Source organism: Momordica charantia (assembly GCF_013281855.1).
Source record: "Momordica charantia cultivar OHB3-1 chromosome 6 unlocalized genomic scaffold, Mcharantia_2.0 BLBB01000006.1, whole genome shotgun sequence".
Classification (NCBI taxonomy): Eukaryota; Viridiplantae; Streptophyta; class Magnoliopsida; order Cucurbitales; family Cucurbitaceae; genus Momordica; species Momordica charantia.
The window spans coordinates 16,573,906-16,597,907 of NW_028275164.1; the positions used below are offsets into that span (position 1 = coordinate 16,573,906).

The following is a 24,002-nucleotide window of genomic DNA, read 5'->3' on the forward strand; positions in this document are numbered from 1 at the left end:
CAAGAATATCAAGATAAAATATCACTTGATACGTGAGATAGTGAAATGAGGGACGTGATAGTCACGAAGATAGCTTTGGAGCACAATATTACTGATTCATTTACGAGATACATCATCATGTCTACGGAAAGTCGGAGATTTTACGGGGTATATAATGTATGCCCTAGTTTATTGTATTATACTCTATTGTATTGTGCACCCCGCTAGCTTCAGGTCAAGTGGGAGAAGGTTGGGTTTTGTGCCCTAAACTCGTGGTTTGTAGTTTAAACAATTTATTTAGTGAATCAAATAATGGTTGTTTTGACTTTCATTATTTTTTAGACTTTCGTAATTCAAAATCTAATAAATGAACATCCAAAGACATTTAATGTAACTTGAATGGTATGTAGTTTACATATGGGTGGATCATGTTTAGGTAATAGTATATGAATTAGGTTGGGGGCCTTATCCTGGTGACAATATGGATACGACCAACTTTGTATTATATACAAACGATATGATCCCAATCGTTCATGTGGATACATATAAGTGGGGGTATCCTATACAATTAGTTTCTATAAGACCGGACCGCAAAATAATTAATCTCTCTTTGCAACACCGTTGAATGAATAGATTAATATTTCACATGATGACCATAAATAACTCGATCTTAATCCTGTGCAAGTTACAGACTCCTATCTATGAGGGATCGTTTTTAATTTGTATGGGTGAGTGTGGCTTGAGTTATTGACTTAATAAACCATTTCAATGACGAGATCGAGTGGGGAGCTGGAAACATAACTACAGAAGATGGAATTTAATCCTTCCCGACTTTAGGGTAAGTAGAAGAGTTGTTCCCTTAAGTGCTGACTCTGAGTATTTAACAAGGGGCCCCACCCTCTCATTGGTTCAAGAGGGGCTTCGTTTTATGGTAGAATAATAAACAAATTGTTTATTAGAGGGTCAGTGGTACTTAAGGGCAAGAGATAATTATAGGGGTAAAACGATAGTTTGACCCAACTGTAGCTATGAATGACTCGTGTGAAGGATCAATTTACTTGTAAAGGCGATATCCATGGACGCAACATGTTCTAAACTGCATAAGAGTGCATCTATGGGTCTTTAGTGGAGTGCCCCATAGTCAATTAAATTTAATTAATGTAATTAATGAGTTTAATTAATTAATCTCGGACCGTTAGAACTTATAATCTATAGGTCCGCGCTAGCTCACAATGTGTAAAATAATGATCAATTTTTTTTTATTATTTTTTTTAAGAATTTGAAGTGTTCAAATTCAATGCAAAGAGTTTTGATCATGGAAAGATTGGTGCATTTTGGAGCAAAATTGCACATTCAAAAGACACTTCCCATAAATCGGTCTTTACAAAAAGAATAGTGGGGACGACTTTTTGGTGGCGTTGGTGCTATTGTTGAAGAACGGTCTTGAAATGTAGGTTCTCCTTCTTTGTGTAGCTTATTTATTTTCTATGTAGTTTTTCCTAAAACAAAATTGAAGCACAAGCTTTCATGCGCTTCCACTACGGGATTCGATCAATTCACTTCACCCTTGTCATAAAAATTGTGGAGAATAGTAAAAGAATACTGCATGTTCCTACATTCAATCCACAAAAAACCTTGGAAGAATCTGTGCCAAGGGAGAATGTAGGTGGTGTGGCTACACTTAGGGGAAAAACATTCCAGAAAACATAGGAGAAAATGTTGGCACATTAGGTAAAAGAAAATGGTCTAGTCTCGGGGAAATTGAAGATTTAACTAAACAATGGTAAGTCACAATGGAGATGTCCCTACAAATCAACGAGATGATGTAAGAGGCTTTAGAAGAAATCGAGTGAGGCCCCCAACAAGTGACCCTTCAAACTTCACCCTAAACCGAGCCTATTTCATCATCCATTCCACCTTCTACTTCCATTATTGTCAATGAATGTGTTGGAGAGGCAGAGCAAGACAATGAACAATCTGACCACAACACAGAACCACTTGCTCACTCCAATTCTGGTGTTGTAGAGTTACAAGGCGAAGAAGTAAATAGTGCAATTTTGTTTAATAAACCACCAACCTCAATTTTGAATATTTCCTTTTTAAATTTGTCTGAGCAGCTTATTACAAAATTTCCTTTAAGCCTGGATGCTACAGAAGAGGAACAAGCAGGTCTGAAAATTGGTGAAAGGCATGAGGTCGTGGGAGAGACGTTTGGTGATGATGTGTTGGATGATGATGAAAGAATGGACATTGATGAACAACCAGCAACCCACTTGGTGGTGATGAATAGCATGAAGTTAGCCTTCAATAGATTTTTTGATAAATTCATGAGAGGGAGGGAGATGATTGTGAGGGTGATGACGATATCTTGAGATTTAAGGTTAGAACGTGAACACCAGAGCACCATGAGCATGAAGATACCGATGTAGAAGAAGATATCACTTCCCCTGTTGTGTAAGGTTCATCTGCTCCAGTGGATGAGCCCCGATACAGTTAGGATGCTACCCAATCCTCACCTCGAGGATTGTGTCATTCACACTATAGTTTTACTGATTTTGATCCGATGTAGAGAGCTTAGAAGATGGAATATGTTTAGCATATCTAGCAAAGAAACTTGAAAAAAGGAAGAAAACGGCCAAAGTAGTGCGTGGCGCTACTTCGAGACCACAACCAAGAGATAGTGTAGCTGGATTGGCAGCCTAAACACAAGCCTGTGCAGGTCCCTCCCAAAAAACCAAATGGTCCAATCTTGTTGGAGGAAGTACATCCCACTTAGTTGCACTTGAAAATGACAAAGGATGTGAACCAGAGGTGATCGGACAACAACTGGTTCAAGGCAAGAGGGTCCGTATTGAGGTGAAGAAAATAGACTCGGATAAGAGAAAACTTATAGTAGAAAAAGGTTTTGATGATGACCAGGAGCCTATCCCCGAGTATGTGAAACGTCAACTCGAGAAGCAAGGATGGGAAATACTATTTGCACCACTCCAGCACATATCATAAAATATGGTGAAAGAATTCTACGCGGCCATCCACCTACATCGAGGAGACTCTATGCGAGTAAAGGCTAAGTCGGCGAGTTTTCCTTTAAAGTTATTAACACGCATTTGGGTTTGCCATACGTATCCAGTGCATAAAGGAACGAGATTATCGTGCACCCATCTGATGTGCAAATAGAGAAAACCTGCAACCTCGTGTGTCGGCCTAAATGCTCTTAAACTGTATCAAAGAGCGGAATTGTATAATTGATGCCACTTGACAAAAAACGAGCAAGCAATAGCTTGGGCGTACATGGTCAAAAACCGCTTGATCCTGACTACCCACGATGCGTCCCTCAAGACGACTCGGGTCTTCTTCGTCTATTGTTTGATGAAAGGAATTAAGTTTGACTTTGGACAATTGATTTGAGATAAGATTTGACTTTGTGCTGAGAATACGATAGGGCACTATGTTTTCTTGAATTAATAATTAAATTATGCCTTAAAGTAGGGGTAATTGTAGATGCTGTGGATGTAGTAACTCCGAGAAAATCGGCCACGTCAGTAAGATGAGTTCGAGGATACTCCTTGGTGCAAGATGAGGATACTCCTACTAATGTTGCAGCACCTAAGACCCGAGACCAGTATCAAGCGTTGGAAATGATGTATGCTCATTTGTTGGTGGTTCAACATGTCACTTGTGAGTTCCTTAAGAAACCTAGGGAGAAGAAGCATATTCCATCCCATATGACATGAAGGTCGATCTCCTATCTTCTTCTTGATCATCCGCTTCTTCTAATGATGATTGCAATGAGAATTACGAGAGTCCCCTTTCTATATCTTTGTTTACTGACTTGTGACTGTTTTACTTAACTTAGTTAGATAGGTTAGTTTCTTTCTATATTAGAATTTGGATAGTTGATATGTTCTTTATTGATATGCATATTTTTGTAAGATGCAGTGTGATCAAGCATATCATAAGTTTAGGGGATGATGAGTTTGACTTCACAAAGTAAAAAATTTATTTTATTGGTATATTTGGATATGAAAATGACCGATTTCTTATCATATTTTGCTAAAAGTTATTACATATTGTTAAAGAGTGAAAAGAACTTATTATTTTTGTATAAAATGTAAATTAAAAAATTTTGTTATAAAGGTAGATATTTTGTGGTCAAACATAGCAGAAACTCACGTTTTTCTATTATCCATGAGAGAATTGCTGCCACTTTCTAAGTTTTATTTTTTATTTTTTATTTTTTTCTAATGAAACATACGTATTGGTATAAGGGCACAAATGACTTCTCCCAAATCAGTTGCTTCAGTCAAAATCGACTTGATCTGAATCGAATAATCAATTTGTTGAACAAATTCATAGACTTGAGCTCCACGTTCCTCATATTTTGGTGGGAAGTTTAACCCAACTCCAAGCCTATAAAATGGAGAGTTTCCTTAGCATAATTCATAATTCATTGACGGCGTTTTAGTCCTAGTTCATAGCTAGAACTCTTTCATTCTTACATTGCTACATTTTATGGGTTCTCAAGCATAGTCTTTTACCAAATTATTTGTTAGATTCTGTTATTAATTCGTTTAAAGTTTAATGTCATTTGTACTTTGTTTATTTAACTCCTTAAACCCTTTCTAGCGAGTTTGATCTCCCTCCAAGCTCGAAAGAGAATAAGGGTATGTCAGGACTCTTTATACCTTTGTTATTCTTTAATTTCAACCCATGACAATTATTTTCTTATTTCAATAAACAATTTCCATTCTTTAGTTATGCACTAATTTAGTTTTCAATATCTCTGTGAAATATTGGCTTAGGAAAAATGTTTTTTAATTTAACATGGGATAAAAAAACACAGTTAATGCCCGACGCTTTATTGGTTAGCTTCTCAACATACTAATTTCTCAGAGCAATTTCTTAAGTCGGCCACTTGGGAGTATTGCTAAACTGAAGCCTAATACTTAAAGGGTTATGTTATGTAAAATAGTTGAGGGTTAATATGAGATGTGACTTAGACATAAACATATAAAACATGATCGTCAACATAGGTCCTCTGACCCATAAAATTAGGTGAGTTGGTAATAAATTTATTGGATTGTAACGACGCATACACATATGACACTAGGCTACCCTAGGCTCCGAAGCAATCAAAAGCGGTTTGTGATAAGAGTAGAACTGTGTTTATCGAAATGTGTCAAGTAGTGCCCGACGTTTTTTTCACCAGTGTGACAGTTTGTCTAAAACTAAGGCATAAAGCATAGGGGTTGTAGTTATCGAGTATCTTGATATTTGCAAAATCAACTCACGACTTTGTCAACTATTTCTACCAATAAACCTGATTACAGTTTGAAACATTTCGTTGAATTCATTTCAAACCGAATATCCTTGAGGATACTAACTTGAAATTTACTTTTTCCTGTATTACTTGTGGCCGTGTGTGCTCGCACGCCTTCTGTTACCTATCGAGGTAGAGAATTCCCAACATATGTTTGGACTTGGACAAATTCTTCGTTCCTTCCAAAAGTGCTTCCAAACCCAATCACTTGGTTTGTTTAAATTGTGCTTGGATTTATTTTTCCTCCACTTGGTACTTTGCATTTGCATTATCCAACATAACATTCTGCTTTCTCGACCATCGAATTCTTTATATAAATTCTTGGACAAGTAGTTTTCCACAATGCTTTTCACCTTAGGTTTCTTATGTCCATGGTTACCTACACAATAAGGAAGCAAGTTAGTATCTTCAAAATCAAGATGTATTTTATACTTACCTTGTAAGACAATCTCAAGATCATGAGAAGATGATAGGATAACTCCTCTTGGCTCCTTTATAGCTTCCTTTGTTTCTTGTATTCGATCACTCTTGAATTGAAAAGTTGGAACTTCCTGCAAAAATCTTAGAAAAGTAGAAAGACTAGGATAAAATATGTGAGCTTGATAGTAAGGGTCCTTATGCAATAATGCTATAAGATTTGACTTATATTGACAAATGGATTGGATCTTGCTATTTTTCTCTTCTTTCTCCTTTGAATTCCTTTCTCTTTAACTCTTCTCTTTCTCTCTTTTATTTGAACTCACTTTCATCAAAATCAGAATCTTTGCGATCTTGTTCAATAAATTCATCAACATGTGCTTTAGAATCTTCCTCAAATTTTGCTTCATATTTCTCACAAGCATCATTTGAATCAACAACACCATTTCTTATTACCATGACTTCTTTATTGACACATTCTTTGCTCATGTGTCCAAACCCTTTGCACTTCCAACATTTAAGAGAATTAGTCTTCTCCCTTACCTCCTTTGGAGCTTGATTCTTTTTAGTATTGGAGCTCTCGATCTCCACTTGTTTGACAGCACCAAACTTCTCTTTTGGTTGCATGGATTCATTCCGTTTGGAATGCAGCAACTTTTCTTTTCTCAATTGATCTTTAATTTTGATAGCATGGTGATACATATCTTCCAAGTAAGGCGATGGATTTCTATCAATAGGATGAGCAATTTCCAGATTCAAACCTCCAAGAAATCTAGATATGGTGTCTTCTTCTTCTTCTTGGATCTTTGCCTTTTTCATTAAAATCTCCATCTCTTGATAATATTCAGCAACACTTTTTGTTTCCTGCCTCAAAGCTTGCAATATAGTTTTTAAATCATTTCTATAATGTTTGGGCAGTATACCTCTTTCTCATGGCTTCTTTGAGTTCTTCCCAAGTTTCTATTGGAAACTCCTCTTTCCTTCTTTTATCGGATTTGAGATGTTGATACAATTCATTAGCATGATTAATGAATTCGGCAATGACAAGTCTCATCTTCTTATTCTCACTATATGTATAGCAATGAAACACGTGCTCTATCTTCCTTTCCCATTGCAAGTAAGCCTCGGGGTCCACTGTTCCACGAAACGGTAGAATTTTGAGTTTAACTCTGCCATCTCTATTTTCATGAACTCTTTCCAATCTCCTCGGTTGCATAATGTTGGCAAAGTTATTCCTTCCTCTTCCTCCAACTTGTCTTTCTTGGACATCGAAGTCAAACATGCCTTTATCTTCTTGTAAGACTCGTTCTTCTCTTTGTTGTTGTGCATTTATTTCTTGCCTATCCTCCCTCATCTTATCCATCATACCTTTAATTGATTGAAGAATCGCCATATTTGGATCTTGTACTTGTGGTACTCCATCCCGTGACATTTTGTTAAAAACAATAATAACAATAATAATAAGGACCTCACCACTCTTCTCACAAAGATTTCACTCAAGAACACTCGTGTTTATCACTCAAGGGTAGGCTTTTGGTACTAGGTCAAAGATGTAAGGGTTGGCTTAAATTTTGGTGCAATCTTGCTTAAAGCTTGATATAACTAATTCAATGATCAACTCTCACAAACTAAGACTACAGCAACTCAATCTTAGGATAAACAACTTGATAATTTAAACAAAACACAACATAATGAAAAGAACTTTTCATGTGCCTCGGATCTTCGAATGTTTTTTTTTGTGCTACTGTTGTTTTCTTTTGCTACTGATTTTTGTTTCCTTTGCTTCTGTTTTTTTTTATTTGCTAATAATCCGAGAGCAAAAATCCAAGAATTTTAAGGCAAGTTATAGTATGCCTTGTTACACTTTGTAAGAAACAACTTAAAAAAAATAGCAGAAAATAAAATTAGACAAAATAAAGATATTTCACCTTTAGAGCCGGCCAAAGGATGTCGACCAATTCTCTGATACCAAATGATAAGTGTCAAGGTTGCTTGGGTTTACAAAGCTAGAGGTCCTTCTAGGATCCTTGCAAACATTCACAAAAACGACTAACTTACCGAATGATTCCAACAAAGAGTAAGGTTAGAAGATGAATCACTCTTAGATCGGACTTAGAATCTACGATGGTCACTCCTAGATCCTAACACGACTCACTCCGGAATTAGCTTGATCGAGACTAATCCAATGAATCGGTTTAACATCAAACCTAAAGCAAGATTTGAAAGAAGCAATACCAAAAGTGTTAAGGAACAAAAGTTCTTGAATTTCAATATGTTTAATCTGCCAAAACAAGGTGATTACAAGCCTTTAAATAGGCAAAAGGGTCGTTCAACATGAGGAACACCAACAGTCTTTCAAATCCTAGTTAATGCAAATTGTAGAAAATAAGACATGCAAATCAAAACATGATTGCACATCAAACTAGACAACTAAATGTTAATCCAAAAACGTAGAATTGCTTAAAATTGTCTTGGAAATCACATGTAGGAGGCGCTTTATGTTTGGATGAGATTTGACATGTTTTGACATCACAAAGCCTCTTGAATCTTCTTTACTTTGCTTCTTGTAATTGGTCACAAATTGATTAGTATCAACGAAGCCTCGTCGCGTTTACCTCCCAAGGCAATTACTTGAGGTCTGAGGGGGAAGAACCTGCTGTGGTGGTGAAGAAGTTCGATTTTGCCAGGGTGAATGTTTGGAAGGCCGAAGACTAAGCTAAGGAGGCTGAAGAACAAGCCAACAAGGCTATGAACGAGCTGGAGGCCGAACATGTAGCTCAAGCCAATAAGTGCTCTTCTTTCGATTAGATGGAGAAGGCCATAATGGTTTTGCCAGAGTTCGGTGATCTAGTAAGAAACATTGCAGACCGATGCTTTGATTTCAGCACCGACGGTGTGAGGAAACTTTGTCCTGAGCTGGATATCGCTTTAATCTATAAGGCTTAGCCCAACTGGATGATGAGGAGGATGAGGTGGAGGTCCGAGCTGAAGGCCCAGTCATGTGTTGACAGCTCGATGGCGACACTTTTCATGCTTTCAAAATTTTTTTTTTGTAACGAGTTTGAGCTTGTTCTACTTCGGCTCTTTTTTGCTCGCGTTTGTACTAGGCTGAGGTCTTTACGCCTCAATCATCTATTTTGAGAATTATTGAAAATTCCCTTTTGTTATCCTTTCTGCTTATATTTGGAATGTACGGCCGACCTGATCTTTGATTTGTGTCGCGTGTTAAGTTGGTCTTTTTAACCCTGTTAGTGAAAGAGGTATGACCCGGGTTGAGGCATGAACCGTTTTCTCATGCTCAGCTCTGATGTTATTCTTCGGCCCCATTTAATTGTAGCTCATGGATCTTTAAGTGTACTTAACTATTTGAATGTTTGCATTTATTAACAATGTATACGACATAGTTACACTTAGATTCTTTTACTATTGATAATAAAAACGTAAATTGTCAGCATTCCAAGGGTGAGGTAGCTTGTTACCATTCAGGTCGGCGATGATGTAGGTCCATGCCGACCCACCTCATGGACTATGTACGGGCTTTCCCAATTCGACTATACGGCACTGACGTGGTTCAGAACTTTCTTGAGGACAAGTTCTCCTGCCTTGAACACTCGAGGCTTTACCCTGACATTGTAGTACTGAGCCATGCGGTTTTGGTACTCGGAACTGTGACTGAATTCACTTCTCTTCAAGAAGATCGAGGTTAGGCATAAGAGGCTCATCATTTGCCCGCTAAACAAAATTCTCAACTCTCAACGTCGACAAGTCGATCTCCATAGGAATGACGACCTTCGAGATGAATGCTAAGCTAAACAAGGTTTCACACGGTGGTTCGGTACAACCATAGTACAACGGAGAGGTCCTCGGCTCAGCGACCCTTCAGTGCCTCCAATTTAGTCTTCAGTCCCCTCTCTATAATTTTGTTTATAGCCTCAATCTGGCCATTCGATTGGGGATGAGCTGAGGACGAGCTGAAGTGTTTGATGCCGAGGTCGTCACATAATTTGTTGAAACGATAGTTGTCGAACTGCTTCCCATTTTCACTTAGCAGGACATATGGAATGCCGAACCGACAAATGATGGTCTTCCATATGAAGTTTGTAACCTTTACTTCAGTGATTTTGGCAAGTAGGTCGGCCTTGACACACTAGGAATCGGTCACGACGATAGCATAATTCACCTGACCTTTGCCTGTTGGAAGAGGTTTGATCATGTCCAAGTCCCATGAGCGAAGGGCCAAGGACTCACAATCGATGTGAGCAACTCCGAGGGTCGGTGCAGTATGGTAGAAAACCACTGGCACTTGTCGTACTTCCTTACTAATTGCTTCATATCGTGGTCTAGGCCTGGCCAATAGTAACCCTGACGTATTATCTTGGTTGCCATGGACAGAGCTATAGAGTGGTTTCAATAAACACCCTCGTGAACTTTTCTCATCACGTAGTTTGCCTCGTCTGAGTCGAGGTACCATAGGGGGGGGGGGAGAGAGAAGCCTCACTTGTAAAGTTTTCCCTCTTCGACTACATATTGGCGGCTCTCCGCCCTAGTTTCCTCGTCTCATCTTGGTTATCAGGAATTTTTCCCTTTAGGTAGTCTTTGATGCGGTCCACCCAAATAAGGGACGTAGGCTGGACATCAAATACCTTTACCTGGTCAATGGATGGCTCATTCAGGACTTCCATCGGGACGGAACAAGGTTGCTCAATTTTGTAAGCTTACGCGAGGCGAGCCAGTGTGTAGGCAATGAAATTTTCTGATATTTGCACCTACCGAATCACATACTCCGAAAATTCGTTGAGGAGCTCCTTTGCTTTGCTCAGCTAGCGTTCCATCCAGATATCATTCGCCTGGTACTTATCCTTAATCTGATTAATTATGAGTTGCGAGTCACTGAGGATGAGGAGGTGGTTCACCCCGATTCCTTTAGCAACTATGAGTTTAGAGATCAGTGCATCATAATCTGCATCGTTATTTGACGTTCAAAAGCTAAACCTAAGAGTATACTCTAACTGACGTTCTCCTGGATCGAGCATAAGCATACCAACCAACCCTACACCCATTGTCGTTTGAATAACCATCGACGTATAAAGTCCACTGGTCCCTATCATTTGCCACAGGCCTGAAAGGGGTCAATTTGGCGATGAAGTCAGTTGCGGCTTGTCACTTCATGTCGGCTATGGGTTCAAAGCCAGCGTCGTACTTGGTGAGTTACAAAGCCCACTTACTGAGCCGTCCTGATGTATCGAGCTTGTGGAAGACTTGCCTTAGGGGGAAGTTCGTTCGAACTGTCATGTGATGTACTTTGAAGAACGGTCGAAGATGTCGACTCGATGTTAGAATGGCTAAGGCTAGCTTCTCGATACACGGGTACCTGATCTAAACATCAGTCAGAGACTTGCTCGTATAATACACCGGGTGCTGTTGGGCGTGATTTTCTTTGATGAGAACCGAACTAATGGCTTTCTCTGACACAACACGGTACATCAGTAGCTTGTCATGTGGGAGTGGTTTGGCCAGTAGTGGAGCTGAGCCGAGGTAGAGCATAAGTTGCTCGAACGCCTCTAAGCATTGTACTATCCACTCAAATTTTCCCTCTTCCTCTATACTTTGATGAATTGGAGGCACTTGTTGGTGGACCTTGAAATTAATCGGTTCAGCAAGGCTATGCGATCATTGAGGCGTTGAATCTGCTTCAAGTTCTTGGATGGGTCCATCTCAAGCACAGCTCGAATATCACATGGGTTTGCTTCAATTCCTTGTTGGTTCACCATGAAGCCTAGAAACTTACCCGAATGCCAAACGCAGACCTTTTTCGGTTCAGCGTCATGTTACAACATCGGAGGACTTCGAAAGCTTCAATTAGGTCGGCTATGTTTGAGTTGACATACTTGCTCTTAACCAGCATGTCATCCATATAAACTTCCATGTTTATGCCAATTTGCCTGATGGACATTGTATTCACCTTGTGCTGATATATGGCTCTCGTGTTTTTAAGGCTGAAGGACATAACTTTGTAGTATTAGAGCCCTGGTCGGTCAGGAACGAGGTTTGCTCTTGGTCAGGTACATGAATTTTGATTGGATTGTAGCTTGAGTACGTGTCGATGAACGTCAGTATCTCATGCTTGACGGTGGCATCGATGAGTTGATCTAGCTGAAAAAGAGGAAAGTTGTCCTTCGAACAGGCTTTATTCAGACTCGGCATCGACAGGTCGACGCTTTTGCTTTATAGGTCTAAAGCACAAATCTACATTTAACCTATTCACCATAATGCTCGGGCCGATCCCTGACACATTCTCACGTAACCACGCAAATACATCAGCGTTTGCTCATATAAACTCAATGAGCTCGGTCTTTATCTCTGCCCCCAGCTCGGTGCCACTACTGACCTTCTTGTCTGGGCTAAGTTGTGGTAGATAGAAATTTTGGTAGATAGAAACTAAAATCTATAATAAAGAGTTGTCTGCAAACATAGGGTCCAAGTTAATTCATTTTAAAGGCGTTTAAAATTAATTAGACCTTAGGTTATATCTTCTAAGATGATTACATGATAGTCTTTTATATTATTTTAAATATGTTTAAAATGAAATAATAAAATACCGAGTATAAAATATTGCCTATAAGGAAACCCTATCTTAGGAAGATTCTATTTAGGTTGAGGTATTTAAGCTGACCATAAGGGAACACCTCTACCAGGGGGTTGAATTAGTCAATATTTTAAAACGTTAATTTCACGTTTGATAAACAAAAACATTAATGTAAAACTTCCAATATAAATAGTTATATTGGACTGACTAAAAATTCACTTAGTTAATCGCATTTAGCCGGAATTTACCTAAGTAATATACCCTAGTCTTAAAATACTAAGTGAGAGTAAAAGAGAATGTGTAATATACCACGTATATTCTTGATATACAAGGTATATATAGCATTCTTTTTTCTCTCACAATTCTCCTAAATGTTCACACTATGAGTTCCATGCTCCGCCTCGTGTCGCCTTGGGCGCGGCCTCTGTACAAAAGGTGTTTGCATGGTTTAGTATTAAGGTGAATGGAGATAGTATCCATAGTAAGTGGGGGAAGAACGTGTGACAACATATCATACAGTCTCCACCATTAGTTTGCACCGTGAGATTTCATACATGACCTGCGTGTCGTCCTGAAGCGATCATCCCGACGGATGGTCCATTGTATGGAATCGAAACCAAGGCAAACTACAGAATGGACAATGGTTTCATAAGTTTCGCTCCAATATTTTCCTTCTCTACACTGGGATTATTGGAGCGGACCTCTGAGGTATGAAAATTGTGGGTCATACTTATGGCGAGTAGTTAAGCTAGTTAGAAATTTCTTGACCGAATAAACGGTGACTAAAGATTATAGGAATAAAGAGTATTCTAGTGTAAGATTTAGTGAAAACATTTCAATTCAGTAAGGGAGAGTAACTATATGCTCTACGATGGCTTATTATTCTAAATCACTGATGCATCGTTGCAAAACAATTTGTTAGGGTGCTTAATTATTTTTGCTCAATTTGATTGGGTTAAAGGACAATTGATGAAACTAATATAAGTTTGTTTTATTTTCTGCATGTCTACATCGATACACACTTTACCCTCGGGAAAACTTAACGGTGAGAACTACAAAACAATGGAAATCGAACCTAAACACTATACTAATGATATATGATCTTAGGTCTGAAGGGATCGAATCCCACATCGGAAGCGTGTGGATGCGTGTGATTCGATCTTGTTTTGGAATTACAACAAATAAAAGACATAAGCATGCTTAAAAGAAAGTTAGTGAAACATACTTTTGAAGACACCTCTTCAATGTAGACACCAACGCCACCCAAAAGTCTTCCTCACTATCCTCCAGATGTTAAGAACTCGGTTATAGGAACCGTCTTATAAATTGAGAGGGAATCAAGAGATGGAGAAAGCGTTTTCTAGTTAGAGTTTTGGGAAACTTATTAAAACTTGGTATAAGAGAGAATCTCACTTTTATAAGGGACGAAGAGTGAGGGGGAAGTCACCACTTCCCTACCCACCATTTCCCCACTTCCCACCATTAATGGTGGAAAGTGGGAGTTTTTCCTCCCATTTTTTTTGTTATTTAATTAATTTTTAAAACATTTTAATTGAATTAATAATCAGTTAAATAATTTATTAATTACAAAAAAAAATTTAATTCAACCAAATTATTATATTCCATCAATTAATAAATCATATTAAATTAAATTAAACTAAATTAATAAATCATCTTATAATCAATTATAATATCGATCTCTCATAATTTTGAATCCAATTCAAAATTAATCTTATACCATGATATATCAACATACATTATATTAATTTTATCTCATACAATTACCTTAATTCCCTTTAACTAATTTGAAACAATTCAAATTCTTTTAAAGACTAAATATTTTCAACTTTCCTGTACTAGCTAACAAGGAGACCCAATGGACCTACAGATCGGAAGCTCCAACGATACGAGATAATTTATTAAACTCATTAACCATATTAATCAACATTCGTTAACGGTTGGTCACTCCACTAAAGAGCCACAATTGCATTTTTCACTGTAAAATATTTTGCGTTCATGGATTTTGACCATTAACGGCAAGTTAAACATTCACGAGTGTTCGTAACCACAACTGAATCAAATTATCGTTTCACCATCTTGGACCTTAAGTATCGCTGATCTTCTAATGAACAACTTGGTTATGGTCCGACCATTAACTGGGAGTCCCTTCAGGACAGTTAGGGATGTGGCCCTGTTCAAGTCCTATAGTCCCTCTTAGGCCTCAGATTTTGACCAGTTAACAGAACACTCGTCTACTTACCCTAAATTTAGGAATGAGTGAATTCCATCTTTTGTAGTTATGTTTCCAGCTCCCCATTTGGTCTCGTCCCAAAAATGGTAGGAATATTGTGCCGGCGGACTCGGGCCACTCTCACCCATACAAAATCAAAGGACGAGCTCTAACAGGCAGAAGTTCATAACTCACTCAAGATTGAGATCGAGCTTGGTACCAGGTCATCGTATGAAATATTAATCTATTAGCTAACGGTGTTTCAGCTAAAGATTAATATTTCGCAGTCTGGTCTTATACAAACTAATTGTATAGGATGCCCCCACTCTCATGTCTCCACATGAACGACCTGGATCAAATCATTTGTAACTATTACAAAGTGAGCCATATCCATAGTGTTACTAGCATATGGTATACCCAATCTTATCCATATACTATAGACCTTTAGGTTACTACTGGAACATTATCCACCTGTATACCGATATATAATGTATATATATACATGTATATCAAATATATAGTTTTATATTAAATACATACTGTATTTCTGTTATATACTCTTTCAGTTACATGACATAACCTCGGATGTTAGTTTATTGGATTTGGATTAATGCAACTCTAAGAGAAACCTCAATGACAACCTTATTGAATGAATATTTGTTTATGTTTACAACTCACGAGTTTAGGGCATAAAACTCAACAAACTCCCACTTGAACTAAACTCTTGTGGGGTGTACAAAATCTAAAAGTAACGGCGGGTTGTACAATAAAGTACAAATACAATAAACTAGGGCATAGACTACCACCTTACAAGTCTCCCACATGCCCTATAATATATTTTACATATCTCGTCGGTCGACTTTCTAGATGACACTCGAACACTTTAGCCGTAAGAGCCTGTGTAAACGGATCAGTAATGTTATCCCCTAAAGCAACAACAAAGTCATGTTTGGAGCAACTTCTAAATCAGTTAAGAACTTTTTAGTACATCGCCTCTTTGCTGCTTCAAAAGTGGCAACATATTGACCTCCATTGTGGTGTCTGCGATGCATCTTTGTTTGATGCTCCGTCGTACTACAACTCCTTCATTAAAAGTAAAAACTGATCCCCAAGTGGATTTCCTTGAATCCTTATCACGTTGGAAGTCATAGTAAATGTATCTTGTAAGGATCAAATCCTTAGCGCCGTACACCAGCATATAGTTCCTCGTTCTCCTAATATACTTGAGGACTCGCTTAACGGCAGTCCAGTTGATCATATCCTGGATTGGATTGATACATACTAATAATCCCTATTGCATAGCAAATGACAGGCCTATTACAGAACATGGCATATATCAGGCTGCCCACGACTGAAGCATAGGGAACACATCTCATGTTTTCAACTTGTTGAGGTGTTTTAGGACATTGTTCATTAGACAGAGAGATTGTATGCCTAAAAGGTTGTAAACCTTTCTTAAAATTATGCATCAAATATATGACAAGCATGTTATCAAATAAGTCATTCCCCATAACAAACTCAGCGTCTCCGAAATATTTCATTTGGAATTCAGTTGCTAGCCACTTCTTAATGTCAGTTAGGAAACCTACGTCATTTTTAATAGGTAGGATATCATCCACACACAACACCAAGAAAGCTACAGTGTTGTTGATGATCTTCTTGTATAAATAAGGCTCGTCAACATTCTGGTCAAAACCATGAAACTTGATTTCAGTATCAAATCTTATATTCCAAGATGAAGGTGCTTATTTTAATCCATAAAATGGATCTTTTAAGCTTGCAAACCTTTTGCTCTTGACCTTGCTTAATGAACCCTTCTAGTTGAGACATATAAATACTGTCTTCAAGAATGCTATTAAGAAAAGCAGTATTGACATCCATTTGCCAAATTTCATAGTCATAAAACGTGGCAATGGACAAGAGTATTATTATAGACTTTAGCATGGCAACCGGGGAGAAGGTTTCCTCATAATCAACCCTTTTCATTTGGGTGTAACCCTTTGCCACGAGTCAAGCCTTAAAGGTTTGTACCTTTCCTTCGATGCCTCGTGTCTCTTGTTGATCCACTTACAACCTATAGGTTTGACCCCATAAGGTTGATCTATAAGGTCCCAGACGGAATTGAAGTACATAGAATCCATTTCAAAGTCCATAACTTTGACGCATTTGTCCTTATCAACTTCTTCCATTGCTTTTTGTAAGTCAATGGATCCTCAAACCATCATAAGGTATGACGACCTGGGTTCTATTAAACCCATGTAGCGATCAGGTTGTGACACAATCCTCCTACTACGTCGAAGCACTCTCAACTCTTCAGATGGATGTGACTGACGTTAAGTACTAGAGCCATCAACAACTTTGTTGAAGTGCTAACTTTATAAACAACTCTTGTTGATGTATGTGTAGCTTCCAAGAATCTAGCGTTTGTCGATACAAACACTTTGTTTTCTTGTGGATCGAAGAAAAGTCGACCTTTCGTTTCCTTGGGGTAACCTACGAATAGACACACTTTTGAACGAGATTACAGTTTTCGGATTTGTCACTAACACATGTGCTGGACATCCCCAAATCCTGAAGCGATTGTTGTAAACTAGATTTATGTCCTATTCATAGTTCAAAAGGGTTTCATAAACACTTTTGATGGAACTGTGTTCAAAATGAATACTGCGGTCTCTACTACATAATCACATAACGAGGCAGGCAATTAAGCATAGCTTGTCATAGATTGAACCATGTCTAACAGGGTTCTATTTCTCTTTTTTTGTACACTTATTTGTTGAGGTGTACCAAGTGTTGAGAGTTGGGATATAATTCATGTTCTCTCATATAGTCTTAGAATCGCAACTCCATATACTCTCCACCCTGATCAGATCAAAGTGTCTTTATCGTCTTATCTAATTGGTTATCAATTTCAGTTGTACTCCTTAAACTTTTAATGGGCTTCAGACTTATGTTGAATTAGGTAGTGATATCCATACCTTGAAAATCATTTATGAAGAGATGAAATACTCATACCCTCACCTTGCTTTAACATTCATCAGATCACAAAGGTCTGAATGTGCCAGCTCCAAGGGTTTTTTGGCTCTATAACCTTTCCTAATAAAAGGTCTTTTTTCATCTTATCTTCAAAACAAGATTCACATGGAGGTAAGGAGTCATCTTCTAACTCGCTTGGAAGTCCACTCCTAACCATTCTCCCAATTCTATTGAGATTTATGTGACTTAATCTTAAGTGGCAAAGATAGGTATTTTCTTTTGGAGAAGTTTTTTGCCTTTTGTGTTGAGTTTTAGCATTTTTAAACAACATTGTATTTAAATTGTTGTAGTTATGGTTCGTCTTAACACATATTGAAGGTACAAATGTGCAGTGGAAACGACGATCTTGTTCTTGAATTTTGAGAAACCAAACCCACATATGGAAAAGAGGAAAAATACAGGGGAAAGTTTTTCCTTTATATTTGAAGAACTTTTCTCCTGTTAAATCAACAACGAACACCACCACCGGCATTCCTGCTATCATCTGGGAACGAGAATCTTTGCTTCTGGGAGCAACGAATTGGAAGCCTAAAGGGATTTTGATAGCGTTTTTTCCAAGAGAGAAATCGTGGACGGAAGTTCATCAGTCCTGTTTTTTGTAAAACTATTCTGTAGACAAAACAAAGATGACGTGGGGTAACTCACCACGTCATAACCATCCTCCCACTCCTATGCAATTAAGCAAAGGGGTGTTAATATTAATATTATTATCAAATTAGTATTAATTACATTAATATTAATAATTAATAATTTATATAAATTAATTTAGTCTTATTAATTAATTAAGATTATTAATTATTATCTAAAAACAATTAATATATATCTAATTATATATATATATATATATATATATATTGATCAAATAATAAATAATTAACAATTAATTATTTATTTCAAAAATAGAATCATTTCTAATGTTTTTCTCGTATAACCTATAGTCATAATGTACATCGTATGCACATTATTTTTAACCTGTAGTTTAATATGAATCTTATTCATATTGATTTATTTGAATCTCATTCAAATAATTTCTCTCATAATATATAGTTTTAATTTAGAACTAACTATATATTAATGTATCAATATACATATATATACATTCGCTGTATCTAATTAGAACATTTCAAATTATTTCATAATTCTTGATCCTCGTTTTTACCCGTTCTAAGCTAGCAAGGGGACCTGATGGACCTACAGATTAGAAGCTCCAACAATACGAGATTAATCGGTCAAACTCATTAACCGAGTTAATAAACATTCGTTAACTAGGAGTCACTCCACTAAAGACCTACAACTGCACTCTTCTCACTACAGAATAATTTCATGTCGACGGATGTACAACCATTAATGGCAAGTCAATCCTTCACGAATGCTCGTAACTCAAGCTGGTCAAATTACAATTTTACCTCTGAGTTACATCTTACTCCTTAAATACCACTGCGCCTCTAATGAACAAATCGGGTATGGTCCGACCAAGAATCAGAAGTCCCTCTCTGGCCAGTGATAGGGTGGGGCCCATTGTTCAAGTCCCGGAATCAACATTTAAAAGAACACATCTACTCTCTTAAAGTCGGGGAGGAGTGAATTCCATCTGTGTCGTTATGTCCCCAGCTCTGCACTCGTTCTCGTCCCCAAAATAGTAGGAATGTTGAGTCGACGACTCGGGCCACTTTCACCCATACATATCAAAAGACGAGCCCTTATAGGCTGGAGTCCATAACTCACTCAGGATTGATAATGAATTGCCTGGTCATCCAATGAAATAGCAAGCTGTTAGTTAACGGCGTTACATCTAAAGATTGGCTATTTCGTGGTTCGATCTTATACAAACTCATTGTAAAGGATACCCCCACTCGCATGTCTCCACATGAACAACCTGGATCGGGTCGTCTGTAACATTTACATAGCTGGCCTTATCCGTAATGTTGCTAGGATAAGGGACCCAGCCTTATCCATATACTATAGACCTTCTAGGTTATTTCCGGGACATTATCCACTTGTATATCGAGAGTATATCAAAATATACCTAGTATATATACTGTCCCGGTTACATGATAATAACCTTGGATATTTAGTTTACTTGATTTAGACAATGCTATGCTATAAAGTCGACAAAAAATTTATTGAATATTAAACAACAACTTTATTGAATATAAATTTGTTTTTCCATAATTACAACTTTCGAGTTTAGGGCAACACACCCAATGCATATAAGTTGTTTTCGAGTTTTGCATAACAAATATTAACATCATTTCATGAAATGAACACTCGCGCATAATGGAAAGGAAATAACATAACATTGTTCAGTAGACAAGAAATTGAAATTAAGTTCCTCTTTATTTTGGGAACTACATACACATTATCAAATAATATATATGTATTCTTGTCTAAAAACAAATTTAGGTCTCCCACTACGATTGTTGAGACGACATCTCCCCAACATCAAGCTACCTCCAGGAATTAATTTCCTGAAAATAAAAGGAAACATGGTTAGTGGCCCCTGAATCCAGTATCCAGGCAAAATCATCATTCTCTACTAAGCAAGTTTCAAGAACAAGTAAATCATATTACCTTCTTTGGCTTTCTTTTTCTCAGCCAAGTATTTCAGGCAGTTTCTTTTCTAGTGCCCATCCACGTTATTGTAGAAAAATTTCCTTTGTGTGCAACTTTGGCTTTACCTTTCTTTGCAGCAGCAGTAGGGTCAGCTTTAACCCCCTTACCACTGTTCTTCTTCTTCTTCTTGAGAGTCTTACTTCCAAAAAGAAAATGCATAGATTTGGTTCCTGAGGTCGAACCTGAGATGGCCACATTTGCCTCCCCCTCCTGTCCCATAGTTTTCATTAGAAACTGAAAGATCTACAACTCATTCAAGAGCGTGGTAAGGTTGTACTCTATCTTGTTCATCACAGCATTGCTGCGGGATCGTAGGAAACTCTTTGGAAGAGATTCCAAGATAAGCTGACCTGGCTCCCTTCGTCTATGACGGCCCCATTCACTTCAGCCACATTAAAGTGGACCATCAGACTGAGAACATGTTCTTGCACTGATGTTTCCTCTTTCATATGGGAATTAAATGAACTTGAGAGCATCGTGCCGAGCTTGAATGGACAGTTGTCCAAAGATGTCCCGCAATTAGCGATGATCTCCCTTGCGGTGACAATACTCTCATGCTTCTTGGCTAGCACATCATATATGCTTGCCAAGATGTAGACCGCCTTGTCATCGGCCCTGATCCATCTGTCATAGGTATCCCGATTCGATCGGACTGCATTAGGCATGGGAGCCTGAGGACACTCGTTAATTAAGATGAAGTTGAGATAATCTACCACAAATATGGTGTTAAGGTTCGTTTTCCATTAGTGGAGTGTCCCGTAGTTAACGAATGTTGATTAACTCGGTTAATGAGTTTGACTGATTAGTCTCGTATAATTGACGCTTCTGATCTGTAGGTCTATTATGTCCCCTTGCTAGCTGACAACAGGTAAAATGAGGATCAAGTTTCTTGGAAAATTTTTATATGTTCAAATTGCTCAAGGGATTATATGTATAATGGTAAATTATAATATATGGTTAATTCCACATTGAAACTATATACCATGTGATAAATTTTTTTAATAAGATTCAAATAAAAATCAATATGAATAGGATTGATATTAAAAAATAGGTTAAAATAATGTGTAAGACATACATTACAACTATAAGTTATACATGATAATTGCTTTAGAATATGATTCTATTTTGGGAATAAATAATTAAGTGTTAAATTTTTATTCAATTAATATATATATAATTAATTAATTAATTTTAATTAGATTAATAATTGATTAATTAATAAGATTAATAATTTTCATATATGTTAATTATTAATTATTAATATCAATTATATTAATATTAATCATTACTCTGCTTAATTTAAGGTGAGTGGGGTGGTTTGCTATGACGTGGGGTAACTCCCCATGTCATATTGTTTTTTGCATAAACATTCTACATAAAACATAATAGAAGAAGGGAAAACCTCTCCAACAATTTTCTCTTCTCAAGCTCTCTCTAACCCATTTTTTCAAGTTCGTTGCTTCCACAAGCAGATTCTCGTACCCCAGAAATAGCCGAGAAGATCGGTGGTGGTGAAATGGATTGATTATTGGGGAATCTTGAAGAAAATGTCTTCAAAAGTAAGTTAATTTCTTCCCCTTTATTTCCCTTTGTTGGGTGTGTTGCCCTAAACTTGTAGTTTGTATTATGTAAAAATAAATGTATATTCAATAAAGTTTTATTCAATAAATTTGTTGTTGTTGAAACATAGCATTGCATTGTCCAAATCCAATAAACTAAACATCCAAGGTTATTTGAATGTAATCGGGACATAATATATACTGGGTATATAGTGATATACGGGTATATATTTGATATACCCTGATATATGAATGGATAATGTCCCGTGAATAACCTAAAGGGTCTATAGTATATGGATAAGGCTGTGGTACCTTATCCTGGCAACACTATGGATACGGCCCACTCTGTAAAGGTTACAGACGACTCGATCCAGGTCGTTCGTGTGGAGATATGCGAGTGGGGGTATCCTATACAATGAGTTTGTATAAGACTAGACCACGAAATAGGCAATCTTTAGATGTAACACCTTTAACTAATAGGTTGCTATTTCTTAGGATGACCAGGCAACTCATTCTCAATCGTAAGTGAGTTATGGACTCCTGCCCGTGAGGGCTCGTCCTTCAATCTGTATGGGTGAGAGTGGCTGATTATGCTTGTTTACATGCGTAAAAAGAAGGTTTTAGATGCTGTTTTTACTATGTTTTAACTTTGTTTCGGACTTTTTCTCGGTTGTTTGAGTTCCAATTCATGCAAATTCATATATGATGGTTTGTGGTTGGCTTATATTATATTTATGACATTTTAGGACCATTTGGGAGTGGAAATTAATCAAAAGAAGCAAAAAGACGAAAAAAACATCATGGGAGGCGTCAGGCGCCTGGGAAGCCTGCAGAAAAACAGTTTTCTTCCAACTTTGCCCTTAATGAAACGCGTCTTCCAATGCGTTTTGGTAGTTCCAACCGATGCATACGTGTAGAAGAAGTGTTCCACTATGAGTTTGAGCACGATTTGGTCAGTCAAAAGAGTTGGAAATAGGTGATTCACCATCGTTTTAGGACCTACCTAACCAATTCTGCACAGCTATAAATTCCAGCAGCTTCTCCACCAAATGCATCAAGCCTTGCTCCTTCTCTTGATCATTTTTAGTGTTTCTTTGTTGCTTTCTAAGTACTTTTGAGTTGCTTTCATTAGTTGCTTTTGGTTTTTAAATCCCGAGCACTTTACATTCCTTTATTGAGCTTTGTTTTGTTTCTATTTGTACTTAGTTATTTTCTACTTATTCAAGTATATAAAAATCCAACACTTTGCTTATCTTCCATTTGCCTTTACTTTATTTTTAGTTAAGAGAGTTGTGTTTTTGGAGGAAAGAGCACGTGACACTCCCCCTTGCTTGAAAGAGAAGGGCGAAGCTCTCAATCCCGATAAAAACTCTCCGTTAGTTAACTTTTGTTGTTCACACATGCATTCCAATTTCAACCATTTTACTTGCTGTATTTTCTTCAATATGTCTTTCTAAATTCCCGTCTCTAGCCCGGTTATGGATAGTTAGCCTTTTATTTCTAAAAAGGGTTGCTAAGAAGTAGTGTTTTTGCTTTCCATTCATTGCTCAACATGTTTTTCCAAAAAGTTATGATTTAGAGAAGGCCACTGTAAGTCTTAACAAGTCAATACTGAAAAGGTTGCTTATTTGCATTGTTGAGTGGTTAAACCGAGGAGAGGAGCGCCTTAGACATAAGGGTTCCGCTTAAGTAGCCTAGACATAGGACCTTAACCGAGGTTGCGACTATTTCCATCCTAAAACTAAGATATCTCTCATAATAGACATATTAGGGAATGTCTTAGGACTTTGAACTTGCTTAGACATAAGTCAAGAAAAAAAACGTAGTCGTTGGTTCCTAAAGTAAAATGCATATCGTCCTTAGCATATCCTTGATTCTTTGTTGGCTAACTTGAAGTAATTCGGGCTAGGTTTTACCATTATAAGACCAAATCCCAAATCCAAAACCATTATTTGTGACCACTTCCCATTTTACAAAATCACTCATTTCAACGTTCACTATTCATTAAAACTTTAGAGTTTGGAAATTATTTAGAAGTCCTTGCGATCGATACTTGGATACTCCATCCATTTTATATTACTCTGACAGGTGTGCCCTTGCATCTATAGAATTGTTACCACGCTTAGTGCGTGCGTTCAGCATAACGCCAATCAGTGGCCCGAGTCGCCGACTCAACATTCCTACAATTTTGGGGATGAGACCGAGTGGGGAGCTAGTAATATAACTTCTCAAGATGGAATTCACTCCTCCCCGACTTCAGGG

General features: G+C 37.5%; 1 protein-coding gene across 1 annotated transcript; it reads right to left on the reverse strand.

Annotated features, from left to right (window-relative positions):
* Positions 1 to 20,471: 20,471 nt before the first annotated feature.
* LOC148210790 (uncharacterized) lies at positions 20,472 to 20,846 on the reverse strand. The gene has a single exon (XM_088125189.1). The coding sequence runs from the start codon at positions 20,844 to 20,846 to the stop codon at positions 20,472 to 20,474; it is 375 nt and encodes a 124-aa protein (XP_087981315.1).
* Between the last annotated feature and the right edge of the window lie 3,156 nt (positions 20,847 to 24,002).